Below are 25,437 nucleotides of genomic sequence, written 5' to 3'. Positions count from 1 at the left end.
TAAAAAATGTGAACGTGAGCTTCTGTCCCACGCAGCATTTAAAGAAAACTCAAAGGGCAGCTGCTAAACTAAAACGAGAAAGAAACACTGGAAAATACTGTCGTTTTGACATGTATATGAGGGTGTTCTCTGAAGTAGGAGGTTGTAATTTGCAGGTTCAATCCAGCAGCTGACTAGCTGGAGGAAGCTGCACAAAAGAGTTTTGGGTTTTTTTTTATCTAATTCAACATTTTGTGAGGCATAAGCAGTAGATTGAGATTAGGCAGTTTATTAATCAACAAAGGACACTTCCAGAAGCCAATACACAAAGACTGTGTCATGAAGCAGAACAAGCTGACTTAAGGTCATCTAATTTGCTTCAGCCTGACATAGTGGAGAAACTGTAAGCCATGACTGGCACTGTGCTCTCACCGAGTCCAGAAATCCTTCTGAAAAACAGTTTCTTTTAGTTTGTATCTGTCAATGCATCTACATGGTTACACTGCTTCACCTGCAGAGACTGCAGGTGCCTCATCTTGGGTCAATAAATTGCCCAACACAGAAAATTTCAGGAATGATTCACCTGACCACCTGCAGGAAACCACTAAGCAGAGAAATAAGAACTTCTATTCAGTAATTCACCTTTTTAAAGATTCTGCTTTAGGGAGAGAGTAAATGCACCCTGTGTGGACCTACTTCTCTTCACTAGTTATAAAGGGAATCTAAAGCAGTACCACAGATACACACAGGTAGCAACAGTGCCTGAAATCAAGTCAGATGCATTCGCACCCTATAAACGTATTTGCACTCCTTTGCATAGACCTGCTTTAGAAATATGTCTTGGAAATAATGAGATCAAGTGTTCTGGATTTTACACTTTTCTATGTTTAATACTTAACGACAGACATGAAATTTGACAGCATGGATTTGATCTCACATGTTGAGACATGTGCTATGGTAAGACTGCTTTTGGATTAAAATCTTGTTTTCACTATGAAGCAATGAATGTAGAATTTAGATTAGGCCATTAATCAAATCATCAGTTCTCCCTAGGGTTATAAAAAATGCTAACCAAGTTTGTCTTTTTCTTATAGAAAAGCTCAGACTATTGATACATATTTTCCTATAATTTGTTTAATGCTTCAAAGTGACTAACATTCCCCTCTTTCAAGAGGTGGAAGCTCAGAAGAGACACTGATTTGTGAGCTGGTTTGCTACTACTCCCTTCACAGACTACATATTTTATGAAAAAGCTCAGTTTCACACTAAGTAACTAAGGTCTTGTGTGCATCCTTACAGACAGTTCTGGAAAGCTCCATTTATTTGATTTCTCTAAAACAGCCTCAGCAAACGCATTCTCTTTAGAGCAGGAAACAGCACCATAATCTAGGAGTATGGAGAAGACCCTAAAATAAGACTAAAGCAGTGCTTTTCCACATAGCATTCGATCTAACTCCAGGATCACAAGATTAACATGTTTTGATAGCACAAACTGAACTACAATTGCCAAGCTGACACTGTCAACAATAAATACATTCCTAATAGAGGCAGCTGATATTGCCATACCTCTGGCAGAAGGCAATCAATCCATCTGGTTCTTGGCCTCCTGCCTGATCATAACAACTTATTATAAAGCACAGAATTCATTTACAGAGTTTCTGCGTCAATAGGGCTTGGTCCTGGGATTTCTCCCATAAACTACAAATAATTGGGATGATTTACTATTAGGTTTAATGTTTTCCATACTGCAGAAGGAGGCTTTTACAATCTCTTTCCACCTAGGAAAGACAAAAGTTTGGTAGGATCAGTTCACTACTTTTTGTAAAAAAAGTACCATTTAGCAGAAAAACACAGAAGAATCTGAACTCCATTAGCTATGCCACTTAATATATTAGCTACTTAAAGGATAATTTGCAAAAAGCAGAGACATAATTTAAAGGTTCCAAGTGCAGAATTTGAATGAATATGTCAGAGCAAATAAGGTCCTTGACTGATGAGGATGAATTAAAATAAATATTTTGCTTTAAAAAAATACATTAACTAAAATTTAAGAATAAATCATAAGTAAGAATTTATGTTCTTGGAATGGCTTCCAATTTTGCAAAGAAGAAATATTTCAAGATGTAAAGAAAGCAATAAGCTCTGAGTTCAGGCAATAATTTAAAATGTACATAATAACACTGATATTGCACCTTCAGGACATTCTTGTAGCTTCCAGAATATCTCTTTATTTTACTTTTTTTTAGCTTCCTCAGAAAAACAAAAATTTAATATTCTAGGAATATAGAAAAGGAGCTCTATAGTGAAGAAATTCAAAATCTTATATAAAACACAATCATATTTTGGGAAGAAAAATTTGAAGGGACTGTTAAGTACCTGACCAGGAAAAAAGACTGAACATCATACTCCTACTATTCATGTTAGAACAAGCAGCAATCATTGAACCATTCCCTCAGGGGTATTTCTGTTTTGGTTTGGTTTTTCTTCCTTAATATTTTCAAAAGCCAAAGAAATGGAAGAAAAACAGCAAATGCTCTCTGTAACAGAAAAGACAGGATTTATCTCCAAGTCTTTGAATCCTCTGAGAAGAAAAGCACTGTACAAGTAATCAAAAGTGGGTAATGGTTCATGGTGCTTAAATAATGAGATGCTTTAAAACAACTGCTATCAGAAAGCGCTTATAAAACCAGTTCCTTTAAGGAATCTCAGAGAATCCTAAACCTGAAACACTTGGAATAATTTCTCAACTTCTGAAAATTATTTTCCTGTATTATCCAGCTAGCCCAAGTCTGAGAAGGATTTCAAGGACAATGTGTGTTGATCCTGATACCTCTGACTGTAACAGCTTATTGAATTTTTCATGCTTGCCAAATTAATGACTGAACGATTAATCATATTTTATATGTAATCCCATTAGCTGCTGGTTTCAACCAACTACTGAGAATGCATCTCCAGAGGTGAAGAGCAGACATCCATCCCCAAGACACGTGAGAGGGGTCCAACATGTTAGGGTGATATTCACCTACATATAAAAAATACATTCAACTTATTTAATTGCCATCTGCCTTTTGTGGTATCATGTCCAGGTGTTAATTGAGATTAGAAGACTTCCACCCTGCAGAAATTTCTAACTGAACTTTACATGGTCCAACTCTCATTACAGTTGATCCAAAATTGCAAAATTCCAAATCCTTTACCATATCAACATACATTTAACCGAATCCTTTTCTGAATCATAGAATTTAATTTGGTATGAAATAACTTAGAGCTTAATGTAACAAAATACCGTACGGATTGTGCAATCATGCTCTTTTTTTACCTGTAAACAAAATCTTTTAACCACTTTCTCAGCAAGATAAAATGAAGTACACAGTACTCCCAAAACCAGCCTTTTATGCTTGGATGATTTTTTCTGGAGTTTAGCCAGTATATCTTAAAAAAAAAAATAAAAAATCACACATTTGTTATGTGAGTCACGATCTAACCAGCAAAAGACAACATGAGAAAGAAGAAAATGTTTCATGAAGTTATTTCATGTAACTCTCTTCTCTAGATTTTTAATTCCATTTTTAAAAGTTTAAATGCTTTTTGAAGTGATTTATCAGATAGACATTTCTAAGTATTCTCTGACCAATGTAAGTAGCTTCCTAATGACTGTTTCAACAAAGCTCTTCTCATCTTTCCATCAAAAAAAAATAAATTACAAAACCTTACCTGACTTTTGATTATTTTTAAATTAGACCTACTGCCATCTTTAGCTTTTATTACTGTACAGTGAAATAGTAATTATTCTGAAATTATTTTATTATATAATAGCCTCCCACACATTCTATTTAAATACCTATTAATGAATTCCTTTAATGTGCCAAACACTGAATCCATATTTTTCGGTTCTCTCATTTAAATAGCATGGATACAAGTTTTTCATTGACAGTAATACCATGCCTTCAAGGTACTGGTATAATACAATTAATTCATGTATCTCAAAAAAGAAGTGGAGAAAATATAATCTTTCACATTACTTATACCATTGTAACTGACCTTTTATTTACATAAACCTTTCCTGAGGTGTCATTTCACTACTGTTCCTGATGATTTGTGAGCTTATTAGATTTCATACTTCCCTCCAAAGTTCACAATATTCAACATTGAGACAGGAGGACTAGATACATTTCCCTGGAAGTGTCAGACAAATCTCATTGTTGGAATATGTCCTGAATAATGATTCACCCGCAAATGAAAGCTCGCAATTCAATGTAACACCACCTAATAAGAGACATGGATTAATTCTTATAAGATCACATAATAAAAAAGGCAATCGCAAATTCACTGTATGCCATTACAATGAGGATTCATCATGCTTTTCAATTCAAGCCTCATAATTTTTTTCAATTTCAGGCCTCATAAATTTGCTGGAGTTTAAATCTGGTGCCACAATTCCAGTGCATCTTTATCCCTTCACTGGAAGAATATGGTTTCAGGAAGCCTTTTCTCTCTCCCTCTCCACCCTGTTCTCCCCTACTTCATTGAATTATTCAGCTTGTTAAATTTAGCTGTGTCAAATAAGAGGATGGGTGGGAAAAAAAAACCATCACAGATACCCCAAACCACATAAACATCCTAACAGAGATGCAGCTCACATCCATTTGCTTGCTACTCTAGCGTATTTCATTTGAGTAACTTGTATAAATTAAATGGGCAAAACAATGGATTTGGGAGTTGTAAGGTACATTTCTCTTGAAATACATATGACTAATGCCAACTGAAAGCATGCTTTTTTTCATAAATGAGACCTTAATTTTTTTTCATTTCCCTAAGAAGAAACCAGAATTATAGCCCTCCTAGATCAACATTTGTCTTTTTTGCAATATGTTATGGATATTTTTCTTGTCACTAGGCAGACTGGGGTAAAATCAATGGACAACTTGTTTAGTCCAGCCCCTCTCTGCCTTTTCCTAGTCAAGCACTAAGGATAGACCAAAAAGTTCATAAAAATATTCCTATCTCCATGAATACTCAGAGAAAACTAAGAACCGATCCTTCTCATCCAAGTGTTTTCTCATTGAAATATTTTTAACTTTTAAATCCCATCCTCCTTTGCATTTCTACTTTTCTTAATAATTTCACTGATTAAGCCAAGATGTTCCAATATAGTCCCTGGATAAGTTATAATACACTTAGCCTTTTAGATTCTGCACAAAAATATGCCTTCATATTGCTTATTGTCTCCATAACTCCCTGAAAACAGATTATTTAAATCTTCGTTGCCCTGATCAAGCATGACAGACACTTTCTCTTCTACAAATGACATTATGAAAATTCCTTGTAAAGATTCTGTCTCTTTCTCAGCTCAGTGTTTTAAGCTGAACTAATTGTTGGTTTTGTATTCCACCTGGCATTCTAGTCTTTCTTTCTTCATTCTCTTCACTGCAACAAATGTTTACAAACCACCGAGGAGAAGCATTAATAAAGTAGAGATTATTTTTAAGCAGTAATAATATAAACCAAGATCAGAGCACATTTAATTGCAATCTCAGGAAGAGAGATGGTGAAAGATCTGTGAAGCCATGGCATGGTAGCATTACACTTTCAAAACTACATCATCAAAAACAAACAGCAGACTTTTTTCTATTGACTATCATATATCAGATGCATCATAAGAAAGAAGTAATGAGAAAAAATCAAAACTCATCTGCTACAAATAGTTATGATGATGGGATAGATGTGCAGAAAGTTGAGATCTATTTTAAACCTCAGTAATTACAAACTAGTTTTTAAAAACACTCCAAGGATCAGCTTTTTTTCAGAAAATTTGAAAGACAAAAATCAATTTTCTAGAGTGGTGTGAAAAGAATATGCTCTGTTCTCTCAGTCTGCCTCTTTAAACTCAAAATAATCTACTCCTACCCTAAATGGTTAGCTAGTGGACTAGATATATTTCACAAGGAGATATTAATTCTGAGTATCCACCAAAAGTGGAAAATTGAAAAAATCACCATGAGTAACTGCAAAAAATCAAGCCACCCGAGCAGCATTAAAGAACACAACATTAGCTGAGGATGTAAGTAAAGCAGAATTTGGAATCTTGCACCTGCAAATCACAAATTCAAATATAAACTGGATTGAAGGATGATGAGAGATAAATTGTTTGTCTCAGTCCTGGTGGAAAGTGGGCATTTATTAAAACCTTCGTAATGTGTATCACTGACTGACAATCTTATTTGCAGCCTCAGGAAGGAGACCTGTGATTGCAAAGGTCTGAGAGAAGATAAACTAATCTTTTAAAATGATTCCTACAGAGTAGAGACAGAGCACGACAGCGGGGCAATGCACTGGGCTACACAAGTTTTGTGGGCAATACTAAAAATAATTTAAGAACAACTGCAGCAGAGCTGACTTTCCATTGTATATATTTTGATGCTAATCTTATGTAATACATTTGGTGCTGATCAGCATTACAAAGATCAGTGCTCTAAAAATATCTGAACATGACAGATAGATAGATATTCTCCATCCGTTACATTCACTAAAAATAGAATATTAAATTACAGAAGGGGTTGGTTGCACTGGCATCCAAAAAGGTGTCATCGGAGTTGGCTCAAAGAAATACCTGGCTACTTGAAGGAAGTGTTGAACTCCAAAAAGAGTTAATATCCAAAAGTTTTCTTGCATCCATCCAGCAGTATGTGCAGTTGCCAATTAGCCACAATGTACTCTTTTCAAGGACTAAACTCTGGTAGAAACACCAAATGCTGTTTGAAAATAAGTCAGGTACAGCTGACAATACATACAGAGGGAAAAACATGTTTAGGAAAGCATGTATTTTGTAGCTCTGTAAATCTAAGAAAATATTAAGACCAAAAGCAGTGTTACTACAGAAGAAATCAGCATCTCCTAACTTTTGCCTTAGAGATTTATTCACAGCAGAAGGAAAAAAGTAAGAATTCCAGATGCAAGAAAAAAAATTACCCCAATCTGTCAACATTTTAAGCTTCCTCTTGAACAGATTTTGCATGTCGCTCTTGTTCAGTCTCATTCACATATTGGCTACACCCATAACAGCAAATCAGACGGTGCCAGGAAAAGTCCCTGGATCTGGCACGTGACCGTCTGTACCGCTAAGCTGTTAGGACAGTCACTAGCAGGTTCTTGGCCTGGGCCAACAACTATTTTCCCTAATCTCCAGCCACGGCCTAGGAGAGGCAATATTGCAGAGACTGTTGCCAAAAGGGCTCTGGCGGCCACAGTGCTTTGGGGAAGGGGAGCCCTCCCCAGCTGTGAGGCACTGCCTGGCTCCTCTGGCCGCAGGGGTGTTCCCAGACCCTCTTGCTCTCTGGTACAGACATCACTGTTATCTCCCATCTCAGAGAGATATTCACAGCTGGGACGGCAAAATAAGTCCTGAGTGTCAGTCATAAACCTTTACTGACCTTGTCCTCTGAACTGAGAAGCAGACATTAACATAAACACCAGGGTGACCGTGTGGAGCGATTCAATGCACAGCCTTTCTGCTGCAAAAACAAACGCGTTTTGCTGATCCTTGAAGTGAGGCCAACATTAATCAGAACAAGCCTCAATGATACTAATTTGCCTTCAAACAGATGAGATAAAGCTCATTTACTTACTTACATTTACTGCTCTGAGGACAGTTATATGTTTTTCTTTCCACAGCCATACCCTCTTTGAAAAACAAACCCACACCATTTGGGGACAAGCAGTGAGTGACTGGGATATAAATGTATATAGTGTTTGACCCTGAAGAAGGAGCTGACACAGCAATGAACAGTTACATTTTTCTACTTCTTATGCCCTTTTTGGTATTTACTTTCTTAACTACTAATGCACTAAAAACATCTGTCATCAAGTACATGCTACTCATCATTATGACAATAATACTTTTCAATAACATGGTCCCAGTTACAGCATTTAGTACCAGTTAATTGAAAAGTAAATCTCAGTAAACCTTTAGAAGTTTAGAAATAATGTATATTAGTTCTAATAATAGAATTTTTATGTTATTGTCACTTTACATTTAAACATTAATCCAGTTAAATATTCAGAGTTGTTTTACACCTGAAATCCAGTTTCACCATTGCATTCAAAAACAGGATCAGGCTAAATCAAAGCTTCCCAGTTACTTCCCAAAAAACTTTTTGTACTTGGCAGGGTACTCACATATTACTGCTGATATCACTGCTCTAGTGCTCTGCCACTGGTGCACACTCTAGAACCATGCATAACAATACATAATTCAATTATTTACTTAAGTAGATGTAAATAAATCTCAATATACCACTGATATCCAGGGTAGTGAGAAAGAGGCTGCCTACTCTGTATCACAGATATTAGTCGATGCTGACTTTTCCCTCAAAACAATCCAGAATCTTAAAACCTTATTCACGCAAGAAAATCCACACAAATTTCTTTATGTCCCAAGTGTACAGTGATACATTGTTTTTGGGATCAAAATAACAAGTTCTCTCTCATTTTGCTATTTGGCATGTCCAGCAGTAGAGGCTGTCGATATGTGGATCGATGTCCTGCCATGTGAGGATATGTGACAACCATTTGAACCTTGGTGCAGGGACTCTTAATTTTTGAGACAGTTACGTATTCTGCTTAATCTTTAATCTCAAAATTTGCTTCTATTACTGGGTCTTTAGCATTTTAACTTCAAAATATGTAAAATACACCAAGCATCATTTTCTGTTTTCTTAAGAAGGCCAGGGAAGAATTATTCAAAATGCCAGGAAGGACTGTGCTCTCTGCACAGTGCTTAAAAATTTCTGAGTGGCTTATGCTAGGTAAACCTGATAATCAGAAAATGCCACAACCATTGCACAGGTTAAAATGCTTATGAGAATCCAAACCTCTATCACGACCTGTGGGCAAAAAATAGGTCAGTAGCTCTCCCAGAGCACTGCCCACAGCCTGTATTTCAGACCTCCATCTCAATTCATCAGCTTTTGTGAGATGTATGGCATCAGTTCAACCACATTTAGTTAAGAGAATAAAAAAATTATTCAAATTCTCTATTTCCTTCCTCCCTCATTACACCCACTCTCCATCTCTACCTTTTGAGGGCTTCCTCTTTATGACTGCTTACAAGTCTGACTGTAAGACTGTGGCAAAGATCTCCATTATATCATCTGCCTGCAGCCTCTTGTCTGTTGGAAAGATCCCTTTTTTTAGACAAACATATTACTCCATAAAATACAATATTCCATATTTAGGAAACTCTCCAATTATAGGCAATCACAGCTCCCACTGATTTTAGCCCTATCTACCCTAACCTTAGGATAAATCTGCCTAGTATAACATGGCCATGCAGATTCTTGCTTTGTCTGTACTTCATTCAGATGTGAACTTTCCCTGCTTGTGCTCCAGGCTGAATGAGAGTGTTGCTGCAAGGTGCCATGGCTGAGCTGGTCATTCCAGACTGCAGTGGAGCTAAAATGTGCTCTGCCATCTGGGAACACAGAAGAGTGAGTTTGTGTCTGCCTAAATCACGTAAGCATATCATTACATATCTACATACAAAAATGTTTTTAGAGATAGTTCGATCCGCCAGAATTTGCCAGCACAATCACCCTTCCCTGTTCTGAAAAGCAAGCAGGCAATCTGATTTTTACAATCCTGCTTCTGCAAATGACTCTTTGCTTGTTTATTGGCTAAAATATAACCGGTCACGTTGTTTCTGATGACTTCTCTAGTGATGCCCTGTGGTGGGAGGAGGCAGCAAGACACAGCTTCCATCAGACAAGACAGGAAGATTGTTATGGGACTCTGATCACAATTAATAAAGATAGTCTGATTGCAACTCTAGGGAGGAAACTAGTAGAGGTCTCCAGGTTCAAAAAGTAGGAGAATCACACCTTCTCTAAACAACTGCATTTTCATGTTCACAGCACAACACATTTCATCTCTGTGCACTTGGTGGGTGTGTTAGTGTATTTCGATCCACCCACATGACAAGCTGAACAAAACCAGCACAAAAGTAAGAGAACATACAGTACTTACATTTAGATAACTAAAATCATCACTCTAAAACCAGAAAGAATGCAACAAAACCCCAACAATAAATATTGTTTGAAATAGTCCTGTGCTGGGAAGGGAATAGACTAGAGGACCAAATAAGGCTCTTCTATCTTCAGTCTCTAGGACAATGGATCTTGCAATTTATTTTTCTGCTTGTTGGTAAAATCAGATATCTTGTAAACTTTCAGAGCTTTTACCCTTCAGTGTTTCATGACTTCTCTCAATGAGACATCCAGTTCAAGTATCAATACAAGAAATAGCTATCAGCAGCAAACCAAAACACAGTGATTGCAAAGTTGCAACAAAGAGATTTTTAATTATAACAGAAACCAAGTACATTTAAAATTCAGCTCAGTAAATGACAAAATTACAGGTAATCAACCGCAGAAACACAGTTGTGTTTTAATTTCAATCAACAGGTGACTCTCTTTCTCATTTTTTATATAAATAAATGAGAAAATTTGATTTAAAGTAGTGCATGACCGAAATCAAACATGAATTCAAAAGATTTCTGCAATCAACCAGGCACCCTTTCCAAAAATGAACAGACAAATCTGTTCACTTATTATGGATAATTACTGCAGAGCATTACACTAGAGCAGTGGTCTTCAAAGTGGGGCACCTGTACCACAGGAGTCAAGCAAGAAAATCCAGTGGGATGCTGCATGAAAACATCAGAACTTCAACAGTACATCTATAAAAGTTATAAATAAATAAATGTATACATAATGAGGGTGCATAATCAAAAAGTTTATACTGATAGGGATGCATAACCAAAAAAGTTCAGAGACCACTGCCCTAGAGAATCCTGCCACAAAATTACTGCTGCATTGCCAGGGGCATCTAATGACAATGTTGGTAAGATATAAGCTCTGTTTTGCACTTCTCAACTATCAGTTATACAAATGGGTACAAATGTCTCTCTCTAGGAAGCAGGTTTTTGAGCTCCTATCTTTTGTTAAGAAACATGGATTCTCATAAAATCCCCAAATTACTCAACTTTTTCTTTGTTTTCAGGAAATGCAACTTACTGGTTTCTCATAAATCTTTTCCCTCCACTGTATTTATTGTAACCAATTGATGAAAGAGCTAATTTTCCTTATGTGGCCAGTTAAACAAGAGCACAACATTTGCATGTGTCAATGAAGACAGGTAATTTAAGGTATTTGCAAATGGGAATGGATGGTCCCTCTGGAAGACTCTTAAATAAAGGAGAAAAGTTAGTGTTCTTTTTATCTGGGCTACCTCACTTGCAAGAACAGTGGCCAGTGAACAAAGTCTGGCTCAGTAAGCAGCCGATATGTTAAAGTTTAAGCAATGGATTACAAGAAGAGGAAACACGCAAAACATGATGATCAGACTTGTTAAGCTCTTTTCCAATCTGGAATGAGAAGGATGTAGAAATGGTGACTAAACAGAAATCCCGTGGAGTCTGTAATCATTATGAAGATGTTTGGGCTACCTCATTTCAGGAAAATATGAGTAAGAAGAGACAAAATTATAATGGAACAGAGAAAATATAACAAGTACCCTTCCTCAGCATCACCTAACAAAACACAGGATAGGTGGTAAAGATGAAAGCCATTACTCTTAAATTAACAAATATTTTTCTGAATTAAGTGCAATGTATAATTACCCTTTCAAACTCTGTACAGTAAGAACATCTGCAATTACACTGAGCAAAATTAGGACAATAATTCTGAATGCTGCATGGCATACACCAACCATATCAAGCATCAGCAAGGGGTTAGTGAAGATTCACCCAAAAGCACAATGTATCTACCTACTGCTGCCAGAGGGTTACTTATACCTGCTCTGAAAGCTTTTGAACTGGTTAATATAATAACAGGTCTCAGGCACAGCAAGAGCGAGTTCTTGGTGTGAAGAAAGATGAAAACCAAAAGCCAGCAGCATACAAAGCCACAAGTAACACAAATGGATTTACAAGAAGATTGGATTTACAAGAAGAGGCCATTTTTTCTTACTCATTTTTGCCTTAGTACTGTAGGTACAGACTGCTAGAGGCTGCTTTTGCTCAAAGGTAAAATCTTTGAATCTTAAGTAACATTTTTCTTGTTTTTTATCCTATCTAAAGACATCTGGAGAAACAGTGATGAAATCTAAGGGAATTGCAATTCCTTCTTTTCAGAAACTGAATAAATTAAAAACCTGATATCAGAATGTTTCAATATTTTTAGGACTGCACGTTTCAGTTTTTTACCATTCAAATCTACGTGCAATATTACAACAACATTAAAAAAAATTTTCTAATTACTTTTAAAAGCCCCGCCCCCATCTTCCTTCACTGAGAATTCTGAGATGCTTTTGTTTACTTTTAATTTGGAAGAGAACTCAAATCCAAATTCCTCCAGGAAATTAAATTTCCATCTTTAGCACTGCTCTACTACAGCTATCAGACACGAAGCATCTGGGCGGATATGTTACATGGTCACCCTTCTCAGCTTTAGAAAGCTATCGTTGGAGGCTGGATTGAAAGATTGAATTAAGATTGCATTCTTGGCTACACCACTAAAACATAATGAAACAGTGCTGTCTGACATAGCTCCTGTTCTACACATGGTGCACATTTCAAGCTCAATCTGTCTGCCCAAAAATAGGTACCAAAAAAAAAGGCTAAGATGTTCTAGATTACATCCACAGGGCTGGCAAGCACGGTGCAGGACAAGTGGGAGAGCCGTAACCTGCTGGAGAGGCAGCTGGAGGCTAGGAATGATATTCCAGCACTTCAGAGATGGCACTCACACCTATGCCTTGGCAACTGTGTTGAGCACTTTTGATTTCTAATTTTGTAATGTGTATCAGCAAGTAAAGAAAAGAGTTTAAAAATAAAAAGTTGCCACGTAATACATTTTTGATATTGTTTTACAGTTTGTAGGTATGTGCTTGAAGGACATACATGTTCATCCTGCTAGTCTGACTAGTTCCATCACTTAGCTTTTCGAAGCTTCAGGTTTGCATTTTCAGTTGTCGAATTCAAGAAGTTTAAGTGCTCAGACTCCTTTACTCCTACGTTCCCTTACTTGAAGGTCAGCTAATATAAAGCCACAAATCATATAGTTATTAGCTTATTTCTATGTATCTTTTTTCCAGGATTTCTTAAGAATTTGCCAGCTGTCTGATCACAAAACAAGCCACTGGTCAGCTTCAAGCTCTAACAGAGATGATGAGCACAACAGAGCCTTGTCCTTCCACAGTTACAGTTGATATGTCTTTTTTTTTTTTCCAGTTGAACGCCACTATTTGACACTACCCTCCATGATATACAGACACAAATGTAATTTTTTTAACTTATGATGACTCTTGCAACCTACTAAAAATCCTCATTTCTGTCATAAGCAAATTTCACTCTGAAAATATGAAGCCGTGATTTGGTGCCTTTAAAAGTAGAGCCAACTTAAGCATTATGCTTTAAGTAGCTAACAAAATACTGTAAACACATATTTTTACTTTGAAATTTAAAATATTCTTTATGGCCTTCATGACTGCTTCACCTATGTACCTTTTCTATACACTAGTTTGCAAACTTCCAAGACAATTCCTCCAACAGACAAGGTAAACAAGGATGTGTTATTGAATTTCAACTTTTTGAAAGCTATTTAGAGAGAGCAGGTGTGCAAAAGGTAAACAGAAATCATAATAATTTAATTGCTGCAATGTTTTGTAGCCAATTGGTACAGAAAATTGTTAGCAAGCATCTCTCCTTAAATAAACCAGATAGTAAATGAATGTTGCTGGAGTCTGAATCTGCTGTCAGAATTAATGTTGTTTATTAAGTGAAAATCTTGTTTACAAATACAAGTAGTTAGTCATTTCTTGTGGGTCTGCATATTGCAAAAATTAATTTCATCTCTTCATAAAAAAAGCATTAAAATTTCAGCAACAGACTTTCAGAGAAAATTGTTGATCTTAATTTTTTTTTTTTTAATGATGACAACATTCACTGTACTTTTCACTGGCTTTTTGGGGCCTCTTAATCAAAGGATAAGGCTTTCCTTTATTCAGCTGAACACTAGATACCAGTGCATGGCAAACGACTGGAAACATTTGACAAATGTGAACAAATCAAAGGTAAGTTAAACATATAGCAAATAATAAATTTATGGAAAAAAATACCCCAAAATTCTTGCAAACAGTGAAAAATTGTATTTGAATAGTCCAGATTTTAATAACATAAAAATGATGTATCATATAACTGATGTAATATCATATGTTGATTAATAAAAAAACCTGGATTTAATTGTGTATTTTACTTAATGACAGCTACAATTTTGATTTTTTAAAATTAACATGGCAAATTCAAATTGGAGTTATACCAACAAATTTTACTTCTAACAATAGACTGTGTTTATTTGAAGGCAGAATTTAACTGAAAATGTTTCCAATTACAGTGGAAAGCCAACTGGAAGCTTTTGCCTATCTAAATTGCTTTATTGTTATGTTGTAAATCTACAAAAGCCAAAACGTTGTACATAAAAAACCCAGCAGTTTTTAGAAATTTAAAATTACTTACAAGCTGCTCAGACTTTACACTGTAAAGCTGAATGGTCTTTGCCACATTTTTTGCCACAGCTAAACTCAGGTCTGGATCAACAGCAGCCACATTTAGCTCACTGGAAGCAAAGATTACAAATCTTAATTAACAACTGAACAGTGCTGTATTTAAATGATAAAGAATTAACTATGAATACGTAGTTACGTGGCACGTCAATTCAGAGAGAGTAACACATACAACCAAGTCTTTCCACGCACAGTAATTCAGTTTACAATTTAACAAGTCATTTGGGAATTTCACGTTCAGTGTTCCTATTCTAGTAAAAATGAGCAAAGTTTAGGAATGACACTTCAGTATGAAATCACTATTAGTAAGCCATTCAAAAATATTGACAGCAATTAACTACATTCAAGCTTTGGCAGCTGCCTTCAAACATTACAGGTGAATACACAGTCATTCAACTCCAGAATTACATGAGCTGTGCAGAAATACCCAGGGGACGCCTTAGCTTGACACAACTAATAAGCCGTGTTTTAGGCAATCCTGTATAGTAACAGAGGCCCCAAAGGGATGAGAGAGAACAAATGAAGAAGGAAAAGACTTCTAAATCACTCCCATCATTTCTTGCTCAGGAACCTCCCCAGATCTCCATCGGCTGGGGCTGCATTCAGACCAGCACAAGAACTGCCATGTTGCTGGTGATGAGAGTACCCTCTCCCAAGAGCTGGAGAATCACTAGGCACCCTGACCTAGAATAACCTTCTCCGAGAACTCAATCTGCAGGGCCCCAAACATCATTAGCTAAAGGTCACTCTGGAAAACTCAGCTGGGATTTCATAATTTTCGTGTTGTTTTCCTTTCTTCTTTGCAAGGAGCAAAATAACATCAATCACCACAACAGACACGTTCTGAGCATCTGCAACTCCCAGCCACAAGTACAGTGTCAGTATTTAATATTTTATATACACACACACATACTGTGAACACTACCCATCATTTTCAGAATTATTAAACATAGTAGTCCTTACCAAAACCTTATGAGGGAAAATGCACCACTGGTAATTGATGTATCTCATTCTACAAATTCTACCTAGTCATCTCTACCTATTATCTTGCTGTTTTACTCTAACAGAATACTTACACGAGGTATTATCACTTCCAATCAAGCAACTATTATCTTCTCTTTGACACAGTCAGAATAATTAAGATATCAAACATTTACAATATCTGTATTTACAATATCCCAATCTTTTATAAGCTTACAAATTAAAACCTAAATTAAAATTTCATTTATTCCAGAAAAACAAAATACAGAAAATAAATAATAAAATGTAGTATTTTTTATAAATAATAATAAAGAGGGGTGACCTCATTGCTCTCTACACCTTCCTAAGCAGGGGAAGTGGAGAGGGAGGTGCTGAGCACTTCTCCCTGGGATCCAGTATGAGGAGGTGTGGGAATGGTTCAAAGCCGCACCAGAGAGGTTCGGACTCGACATTAGGAAGCATTTCTTTAACATGAGGGTAGTCAAACATTGAAACAGGCTTCCTAGAGAGGAGGTCAATGCCTCAAGACTGTCAGTGTTTAAGAGGCATTCGGACAATGCCCTTAACAACATGCTTTAGCTTTTGGTCAGCCCTGAAGTGTTCAGGCAGGTGGACTGGATTATCATTGTAGGTCCTTTCCAGCTGAACTATTCTATGCCATGCAATGCTATTCTAGACTAACCTAGCCTATCCTTAATCCTACTTAATTTTTACACTAACCTGTTTTATAATTACAGAGTAATCAACCTTTTACTGCTAAGGAAGTCTCATCTCTAAAACGGTAACTTATGAAAAACTGATGCTTGTTGAGTATTACATTTTGCAATGCCTTGCATGTGCATACCTGGCTATAGTTTTAATGATGCTGTCAAGCTCATCAGAAGAGGGAGGATTCCGACCTCCAGGAGGGAAGACAAGATTGATGGGGTCAAAGAGTCGAGACAAGGATTTTGACAAATAAGCAGCTTCATATTGTTGCAGTGAATCTTTCAAGGCCTTTTCTGGACTTTGGGTACAAGAAAAAATTACTACATTTTAAATTAAAATACACAGTAGCATTAAATCTTTCCAGACCATACAAACCTTGCAATACTGAACCTGTGTTTCCTTCTGCTCTTTAAACATATACACTTGAAAAACATTCTTATAAGTCTCCCACTGACTGCTCAAGAATGTATTTAAGCCAATAAAATTCTCATATTAAATATTCATTTTTTTCTTATATAAGCCTACAAGTCCTAGACTTGATGAACCTGTTTCAGTTTGATCTTTCTGATATCTACCACTTAGATCACATTTATTCTATGATGTATAAACTAAAAACTGTGAATCATAACAAGTGAGCATTTGTCACACTCAAATGATTGCAGTGTCATTAGCAGAAAGCTACTGCTGTAATCGCAATGCATACAAAACTGAATTTTCAGCATTCTGCTATTTTTTTCACCCAAAGAGACAAAAAGACAGAGTCTGTTCAAAAGTCAGAGACTTTGTGAAAGACAAGACAACCCAACACTGTTAATTACATAGCCCAATGAAAATCCTACAGCTCTAGAATAGTATTAAAGCAATAATGTAAGAGGGGGAAAAACCCTTAAAAATTTTCCCGCTCTGACAATCTGAGTAACAGTAAGCTTACAAAAATATTCTGTTTTCTTACAGGGTTCAAAGATTTATGTTTTATAGCCTTAAAGTTCATAATACATACTCGTAATCTTCATTTTTTTGTATGAATATGTCCTGTGCATCTTCTTCCATTTGCTGTAGCTCAGCAAAAAGATCAGTAGTTCCACTTGTGTTAAAATTCCTCTGAATATTTTGACTATATTGTTGGAGGCGCTTCCACAAGTCATTATAAAGCCTCAGCAATTTAGGGTATTCTCCTTCAAATGCTTGTTTCAAAAACATAGAGGCTGCAAAACAAAGCAGTAAGCAATACACAGCGTGAAATTCAAACTAATTTTTTTGACTCATATAAGCAACCTCTATCCTTGCATTTATATCAATTAATGTTACACAGTGTTGTCTTAAGTTTAATATTAATAATTTAATAATTTAATATTAATTTCAAAGTGGCATGAGCTACCACATTAAATGCACTTGACAAACGTGTATCTAAAGTAACAGCATAAAAGTCACAACTGGAAGACTAGACACGAAAAACTTATTTGTACAATAAAGATGATAATCCCGGTTGTGAAAAGTTTGGTATCAAACTTAATTATCATCATTCATTTAAGGCCAAAGTGTGATTAGAACTCTCTAAATCTAGAGATTTTCTAATAATAGTTTGATGGGAGAAAAGTGTGGGGCTGTGCTACATTGAAGATATCCACTTAAAGCAGAAAAAGATAAGTCCTATGAACCAAAGGCTTCAGAAATGTGATGAGGGAAGCATATGCTTTTGCACACAGTTCTTAAAACAAGGTACTTAACATGCAATTCCTAAACTTGTCAAAGAATGACAAAGCCAGAAGAAAAATCAGTATTATTTTCAGCTTGAAAGGCTTGCCACAAGTAACAGGAAATGAAACAAATGTACAACTGTTTTAGCAACTGTTAATCTTGACCTAACATCACTCATACTCTTTGGATTTCCCATTACATTAGGAGATTAACACTGTTCCATTCATTTGTAGGTTTTTCAGGTTCCAGACATCTGCCCCATTTCACCCAGCCTGTGCTTTCAACTCAAATATATTCTAATTTTGAATACTGGAGGATTCACATTATTATTATCAAGCACAGAGTTACTTTAGGTCATGAAGCTAAGTTTATAAAGACTGTCCCAACCTCACAAAAGCAGATCACGATCTATCAGCAAACACTGTAAACTGCCATGAATTCCTATTTTTACACTATTTTTTCTGATATTATCTAAGCTTCCTCTGATCTATACAATCCAGAGTCTATGACTGATGTCAGTTGATTCAATCACCAGGAATCTGCATGTTAAAAATGAACATTCTCATACAGATGCCTCATTTAAATAAAAAGTCTACTCACTCTAAACATTTTCCCCCAAAACTCAGCTGTAGTAAAAACAAAAGGTAAAGTAAAAAAAGTAAAAAAACAAGTAAAAAACATCATTCTCATTCAAAACCACCTCTAAACATTTACATAAAAACCATGTTTAAAAATAGCAAGTAATAAAATAGTTTTGGACAGATGTTAGACAAAGTACAGCTGACAAAATGTAAGAGTTCCCTCAGTTCTGTAATGTTGGTTGATCCCATTAATGATGTCACAATTTTATAATCTTAAAACTGAGTGCTGAAAACAGGTAGCACATGTTTGGTTTGAACACAGGAGTTTCTGGGTATGTACGTTCTGCTGTTAAAGTAATGCATAAGGAAAACAGTAAAATTAATATGTTTTAACAGAGGATGAATAAATTTTCTTTTGGGATCATCTAGTTACTTAGCAACCAGTGAACATGAATCCACCAGTTAGTTCCTCAAAATTATGCTGCTGCTATAAAGTCTGGAAGGACCAAATTTTGAAGGGCCAATGCAACAGCTGAGATCAGAAAGATAAATGCACATCTTGTGCACTTTGTGTGCAAAAGACTAATTTAATACACTGCATGCAAACGTGAAAGATACATTTATGAAAGCACCAAACTCACTCATGATCCAACTGCATGCTGCACTAGTATGTACTAGTAATAGAACTGTCTTATGTTTACATTATTTTTATTTAATATCCTTGTTTGTATCTGCTATCTGTACATATGTACAGAATATTGTGTATAGTCAGAACAGCAGCCATTTATTCAGACATGAAGTCTTATTCTTATTCATGTCTTATTCAGACATGAAGTCTTGAAGAAACTCAACTCCTACTTATAAAGGTATCCAAAAATTGCCTAAAATCAGATTTTTACAACTAATCAGTGTATAACAAGAAAAGACTGTAAGAATTGCTCTTTAAAATCAAATTACTGTTTTGAATTTGGTCAACCTCTTTGCTTTAGGAACTATAATGTACCATTCCAACCATTTTTACCTCCACGTAAAAATACTTTTTTATTATTAGATAATAACTACCTAATGAAACAGCAAATACTTCTTTCTGAAAATTCAACCACAGTTTAGGAGGATTGTCCTGTCTGGTTACAAAATCAGGAAGTTTTTAATTCACAGACCTTGTTCTGAGGGAACCACTGCTACAGTTCTGATAGAGGAGATAATGAGCAAAGGACTTACTGAAAAGAGAGATTCAAAATAACTACAGAACACATTTGTAGTGGTTTGAACCTTGTTTTCCCCAGAGGCTAAGAGAAGTGGTAGACCCCAAGGGGTGGAAACCCCTGGAAGTTTTGAAGTTCTGCCCAATGGGCGCTCCTGCAGAAATGTAAACATACCACAACCAGACCGGAAAAGAAGAGTTGTAGTTTTTGGTTGTGGAGAGGTGGCCATGTTGTAGAGCCACGAGGTAGGGGCTCTGAGCCCCTTGGGGCCTCTGGCCCCCTCCCAGCCCCTGGCTGGGGGCTGCAGGGACCTGGAACAGCATAAAGCTGGGCTAGGTGCCTGTAGTATGCCGGGAGATGTTTTCTCCATGGGCACAGAGCAGCAGCCGACGCTGACCAGAGAAACAGTGGCAGAGAGCCAGAGATAAGAACCTGAACTGAAGAAGCAGCAGAAGCAACATGCAGCACTGCAGAGGAGACTCCTGGAAGGAGAGTCGAGGAAAGGAGAGCCAGCAGCTGAGAGCTACAGAGTTCTTGGGGGTAAGACTGATACCAGATCCCCAAAACTCCTTTGAGACCTCCTGGAAGGAGGAAGATGATGGACTCTTACTTGAAAGAGCCTTGAAGTGCGACATGCACTGTAGAAAGGAGCTAGAGAGCTCCGAGAGGAATGCAGGGGGAGTTGACCTTGGCTCCCCCCCCCTTGCACTGCTGCCACGGTGGCAGCCTGAGAGACAGGGCACAGAGGCCCTGCAAGAGATACCAGACCGTCACGAAGACCCCCCTGTGTCTTCGTGATATGACGTGGTGAAACGACCTTGTCTGGGGTTACGAAGACCACGGAAGACCCCTCGGTTGTGAGGCGATGGGGCCGAGAGAGAGGCTTGGATACCTCCCTCGTGGATGCTGGCAGAAAGCCAGCTATCAGCTGCTGCATGAGATGAGAAGAAACCTGCTGCCTTAGAAGATGCTGCTGTTCAGAGACTGGAAGGGATCTGTCCTTCTTTCCCTCCTGGACTTTTATTTGGAGGGGAGAAGAGATCTGATCCATTGTAAATACATATGTCATGGTAGAGATAGTTATGATCATGTGTATAATGTGATATGGTATTTATTTGTACAGTCATTGTAATATATTTCCCTTTCCCCCACTTTGGAGTCTGGTGTGTTTTGTCTGGAAAAACCTCTCTCACATTAGGTTGAGATGTGGGAGGGGGAATGGAGCTAGGGAATTGGATTTTGGGACTATCTCAAACCATGACAACATTACACATCATTTATAGTGAATACTTACAGTCTGTTGCTGACTGAAACTGAGAGGAAAGTGTCTGAGTTACTGCAGTCCAAAATTTGTACAAAATATCAGACTGGCCATCCTGCGACAAAGGGACAAAAGAAATACAAGTTTCAAAACATATTCTTTTAAAAAAGTCTTAAACAATGCAAATGCTTACAGTCAAAGTTGCTCTTCATCATTGAGAATAAAAACAAAGTAAATGAAATCTGAGAAGTTTCTCTCAGGTTTAGAGCTAGAAAAAGTACTGGAGGAAACAAAAACAAAAGCTTTGGTCTTGTCTCCAACAGAATATTTTCCTCCACATCTGACAGAAATGTTCCCAGCTCTCTAGGGGTATGAGTGCAGCCCAAAGCAGCACACCTCAGGAGACGTGTTAGAAAATCTCTGCACTGCAATGACCTTCACATTCTGTGGGGGTTCTCATGCCAGCTACATCACAGCAATTATTTCCTGCCATTAAAATGTGCTGGCAAACTCCGACCAGGGACCAACACCACTGCACGTTGCTCTGCTGCACACAGAGATCCTGTTTCTAAAAACACAAACCACATGAAAATACAGCAAACTTCACAGTTGACTCTTCACTGCCTTGTGCCAACAGGGCTTGCTGTCAGAAGTGGAAACACTGTTGCCAAAAGGACAGGGAGGTAATGGCTGTTTCCTTACTGCTCCAACATCTGGCACTTATGGTCATGCATTGCAGTATGATTTTGCTTTCTGGTTTTTTTGTCCCTGTTTGCATGCTTGAAAAACTACAGGAGATGAGGATGGGTATACTGTCCTGCCCACTACTTGGAAGACTGTCCAGTGTTTTCATGGGAAGGGGAAACTTGCTCTGAACAGAATACTTTTCTTCATTGCAAGGTACACGTCATCCACCGACCCTACTGCATACATTAACCAGTTTGACAAAATCACTCTAGTAATGATAATCAGAAAAAAAAAAGAGGAATATCATGTCAGTTCAAATTCTGCACTGCCCAGTACCACAAAATGGAGAAGATAATCTATTAAATATAAAAGTCCAACTACTCTAAATTCACAGAATGCTTCTTGAACTGTCAGGCTTGGCACTGTGACCACTTCCCTGGGGAGCCTGTTCCAGTACCCAACCACCCTCTAGGTGAAGAGACTTTTTCTAATATCCAGCCTAAACCTCCTCTAACACAGCTTCAGGCCATTCCCTTGGGTCCTGTCACTGGTCACCACAGAGAAGAGATCAGTGCCTGCCCCTCCTCTTCCCCTCATGAGGAAGATGTAACTGCAATGAGGTCTCTCTTCAGTCTCCTCTTCTCCAGGCTGAACAGACCAAGTGCCCTCAGCCACTCCTCATATGGCTTCCCCTCAAGGCCCTTCACCATCTTCATTGACCTCCTTTGGACACTCTCTAATAGCTTAATATCTTTTTAATATTTCAGTGCCCAAAACTGCCACAATATTCAAGGTGAGGCCGCACCAGTGCCGAGCAGAGCGGGACAATCCCCTCCCTCGACCAGCTGGCGATGCTTTGCCTGATGCCCCCCAGGACATGGTTGGCCCTCCTGGCTGCCAGGGCACTGCTGACTCATATTCAACTTGCCACCTTGGGGTCCTGGTGGATGGCCTTGGGGAAAGCAGTGGCACTGCTTTCCGTCATCTCATTCCCCAGTCCGTATGGACATCCAGGGTTGTCCCATCCCTGTTGTAGAATCCAGCACTTTGCTGAACTTCATATGGTTGGTGATTACCCATCCCTCTAATTTGTCAAGGTCCCTCTGCAAGGCCTCCCTGCCTTCGAGGGAGTCAACAGCTCCTCCCAGTTTTGTGTCTGCAAACTTGCTTAGTAAAACTGAATTACCACTTGAGATGACAAAGGTCAAAAAATGCATTCTATTCACTTGCATTGACAGTAACATGCAAAGCAATGAAGGTGTTTAAAATTTCATCCATAAGCACGTACCACTGCATTCCTCTTGAAGATCTGCAAGTTCAAGCTCAAGTTGCAGTAAAAAAAAATTATCATCTTAAAGAATTAATATAAAACCTGGAAATCAGTCAAAAGAACACTGATACATTTAAAAGTAATAATAATAAAAAGTAGGATTATTATCACAAACTCTGTGATTACATGAGGAATTCATCCAATCCTACCCCTTATCTTTAAAGAAAAACAAAAGAAAGATAAAGTTTATGGGTCATGGGTTAAGAATTGAGAGGGAATATCTTTTATGCTTCGGACTCATAAAATGTATGATAATTAACACTAAATGCTAAAGTACATTGGGATTATGGAAGCTCATTTTTGACTGCTTGAGGACAATAATGAATTCAGAAATTGAAGCAACTTATTTTATAGTTATGTTTGTATTTCCTGTAAAATTGTACTTGACTTTCATAAACGGGCAAAGTAAAATTATTATATCAGAAAATTATTCAGAAGGTTCTCCACACAGAATCTCTTTTTTTTTGGTAAATTTATTGCAATAGCATAAATGTGAAATTACTTCTTCATTTCACAGTTTCAAATTTAGAATGTGAATATTACTAAAAAGAAATAGCATTTTGCATTAGTCATAGATTAATTGGTTTCCATATTCTCTATCCCAACCTGGAAAAATGTTTGCCTAATCAGCATGGTAACTCAATTCAAATTCTAAATAATCAAATGGAGGCGGAAAAATATTTACAGCGCATTTTCAAACAACTTTTTTTTCATTACTGTAATCGCCATCTACACCTCTGTCACAGTCTCAGCAGAAAGCACAAAGATCAAAGGGTCCAGAAAAAAAAACAGGTATGTACCCTTTCACACTGACATTCCTGTCTGAGCTGTCACATTCAACATGGTAACAAATAAGAGTAACATACATGTGATGACATTTAATGTTACAGTGAAAATATTTAACTTTTGTATATACCTCCCTCTCTATATATATTATAAGTCAGACATACATACTTATGTTGTCATGCACGTATTTGCATAGGTAGCCACAGTCATACCACTTAAGCCTCTGCCCATTAACTTGTGTCTTCTGACCCGGGCAAATGGTGTTCATTAACTGTATCAGAATTTTGTAGTGAAGAAGGCCCTCATGTCTCAGCTAGACAACTGTATTATGTATGAGGAGAGAGAGACAGGAAAAGCTACATGGAAAATTCAAGTACCATTTCATACTGATTGACTACTCAGTCAAAAATGTTCAGGGGCAAAAATAATTAATGTCCCAGTTTTGAATCAACTAAAACTACTATCTACAGAGTCATTACTGGCTGCTTCTATAACCTATGATACAACATTTCACTTTGCCCAGTGCTGAGACGCAGTCTCTCTGGAGGTGAAATATAGCTGCTGATTAATAGCACCAAGAAGACCATGTAAGAGTTTGTGGCAGAAACCAGAGAATATTGTTGCCTACGCATACACCAGGGGGTATTTAAGTGGGTGGACTGTAGCTACCACAATTGGAATACAGCAAGGCATTAGCATGAGATACTCCTGCGGGAGTAAGAAGTGCCATATGTAACCATGAGCATCCAGAAACAATTTATTTTGTTTAAATCTGTAATTTCTTTTGCTTACACAATCTTCAATATATTACCTTTTAAACTACTTTTAAGTGTCTCACTGCTTATTTTTTAAATAACGTATTCTAACAGAGATTACATCGATGCCTGTAGTTCACAATGAAAATTATAATTTAACTATTTAAAATGTAACGTGCAATACCATTTGACAACAATCAATACTAGTAAATGACACAAAAATGGCAGCAAAGGGAGCGTTTTTCTCCAGTTCAGCAGAAAATTAAAGGAATGCCCCTTGTACTGGACAACTTCTTCAAGGACTTAACAAGATAAGCAGGATGAAGCTGGAAGAGAAACAGTCAGTATCAGTTCCCTAAAATGTACACAGCCAACCTACTGGCTCATCTTAATGTCATGGAAAGTTTATTAGCCTTCCCCTATGCTTCATATAGCTTTGTGAGCAACACAGTATCAGAAAGTAACTGCTCTTTTGGGCCTTTCACTTTTAGAAAATGCCATCTAGCTAAAATTGCATTCTTGTCATCTTCCCATCTGCAGAGCGTTAACTAACGAATATGGTCCTCCTCTACACTTACACCAAATATCCTCACTGGTAGACAATGTATCAGAGCACTGAGTACATCCACATTAGTGATCCAACGTGTAATTAGGACTCTTACTGGTCCAAATCTGTCTTGTGTCTATACTATACTTGTCTTGCAGAACACACTGAAGTGTGCTAGCAGACTAACTTCCACTATTCAAGGTATACTCAACCTCATAATCAGCTTAAAAAGAACAACTTCTGCAATTAAATAGCTTTTTGCAGCATATCATCATATTTTTGTAACAGAACCCACAAGGATGT

At 37.3% G+C, this 25,437-nt stretch overlaps 1 protein-coding gene across 1 annotated transcript in view; it reads right to left on the bottom strand.

Annotated features, from left to right (window-relative positions):
• The window catches only part of COG5 (component of oligomeric golgi complex 5), a 183,460-nt gene that overhangs the window by 28,575 nt on the left and 129,448 nt on the right, over positions 1-25,437 (bottom strand). Inside the window, exons 11-14 of the mRNA XM_039379426.1 lie at positions 21,063-21,144; positions 17,285-17,489; positions 16,421-16,582; positions 14,549-14,648 (exon numbers count right to left, since the gene is read on the bottom strand). Of these exons, the coding sequence (XP_039235360.1) occupies positions 14,549-14,648; positions 16,421-16,582; positions 17,285-17,489; positions 21,063-21,144 (549 nt within the window). The remainder of the gene's footprint in view (positions 1-14,548; positions 14,649-16,420; positions 16,583-17,284; positions 17,490-21,062; positions 21,145-25,437) is intronic.

The sequence above is a fragment of the Pipra filicauda genome, unplaced genomic scaffold (assembly GCF_003945595.2).
Source record: "Pipra filicauda isolate LSUMZ 115617 unplaced genomic scaffold, ASM394559v2 scaffold167_size3244652_pilon, whole genome shotgun sequence".
NCBI lineage: Eukaryota > Metazoa > Chordata > Aves > Passeriformes > Pipridae > Pipra > Pipra filicauda.
This window is presented reverse-complemented; position numbering and strand designations above follow the sequence as displayed.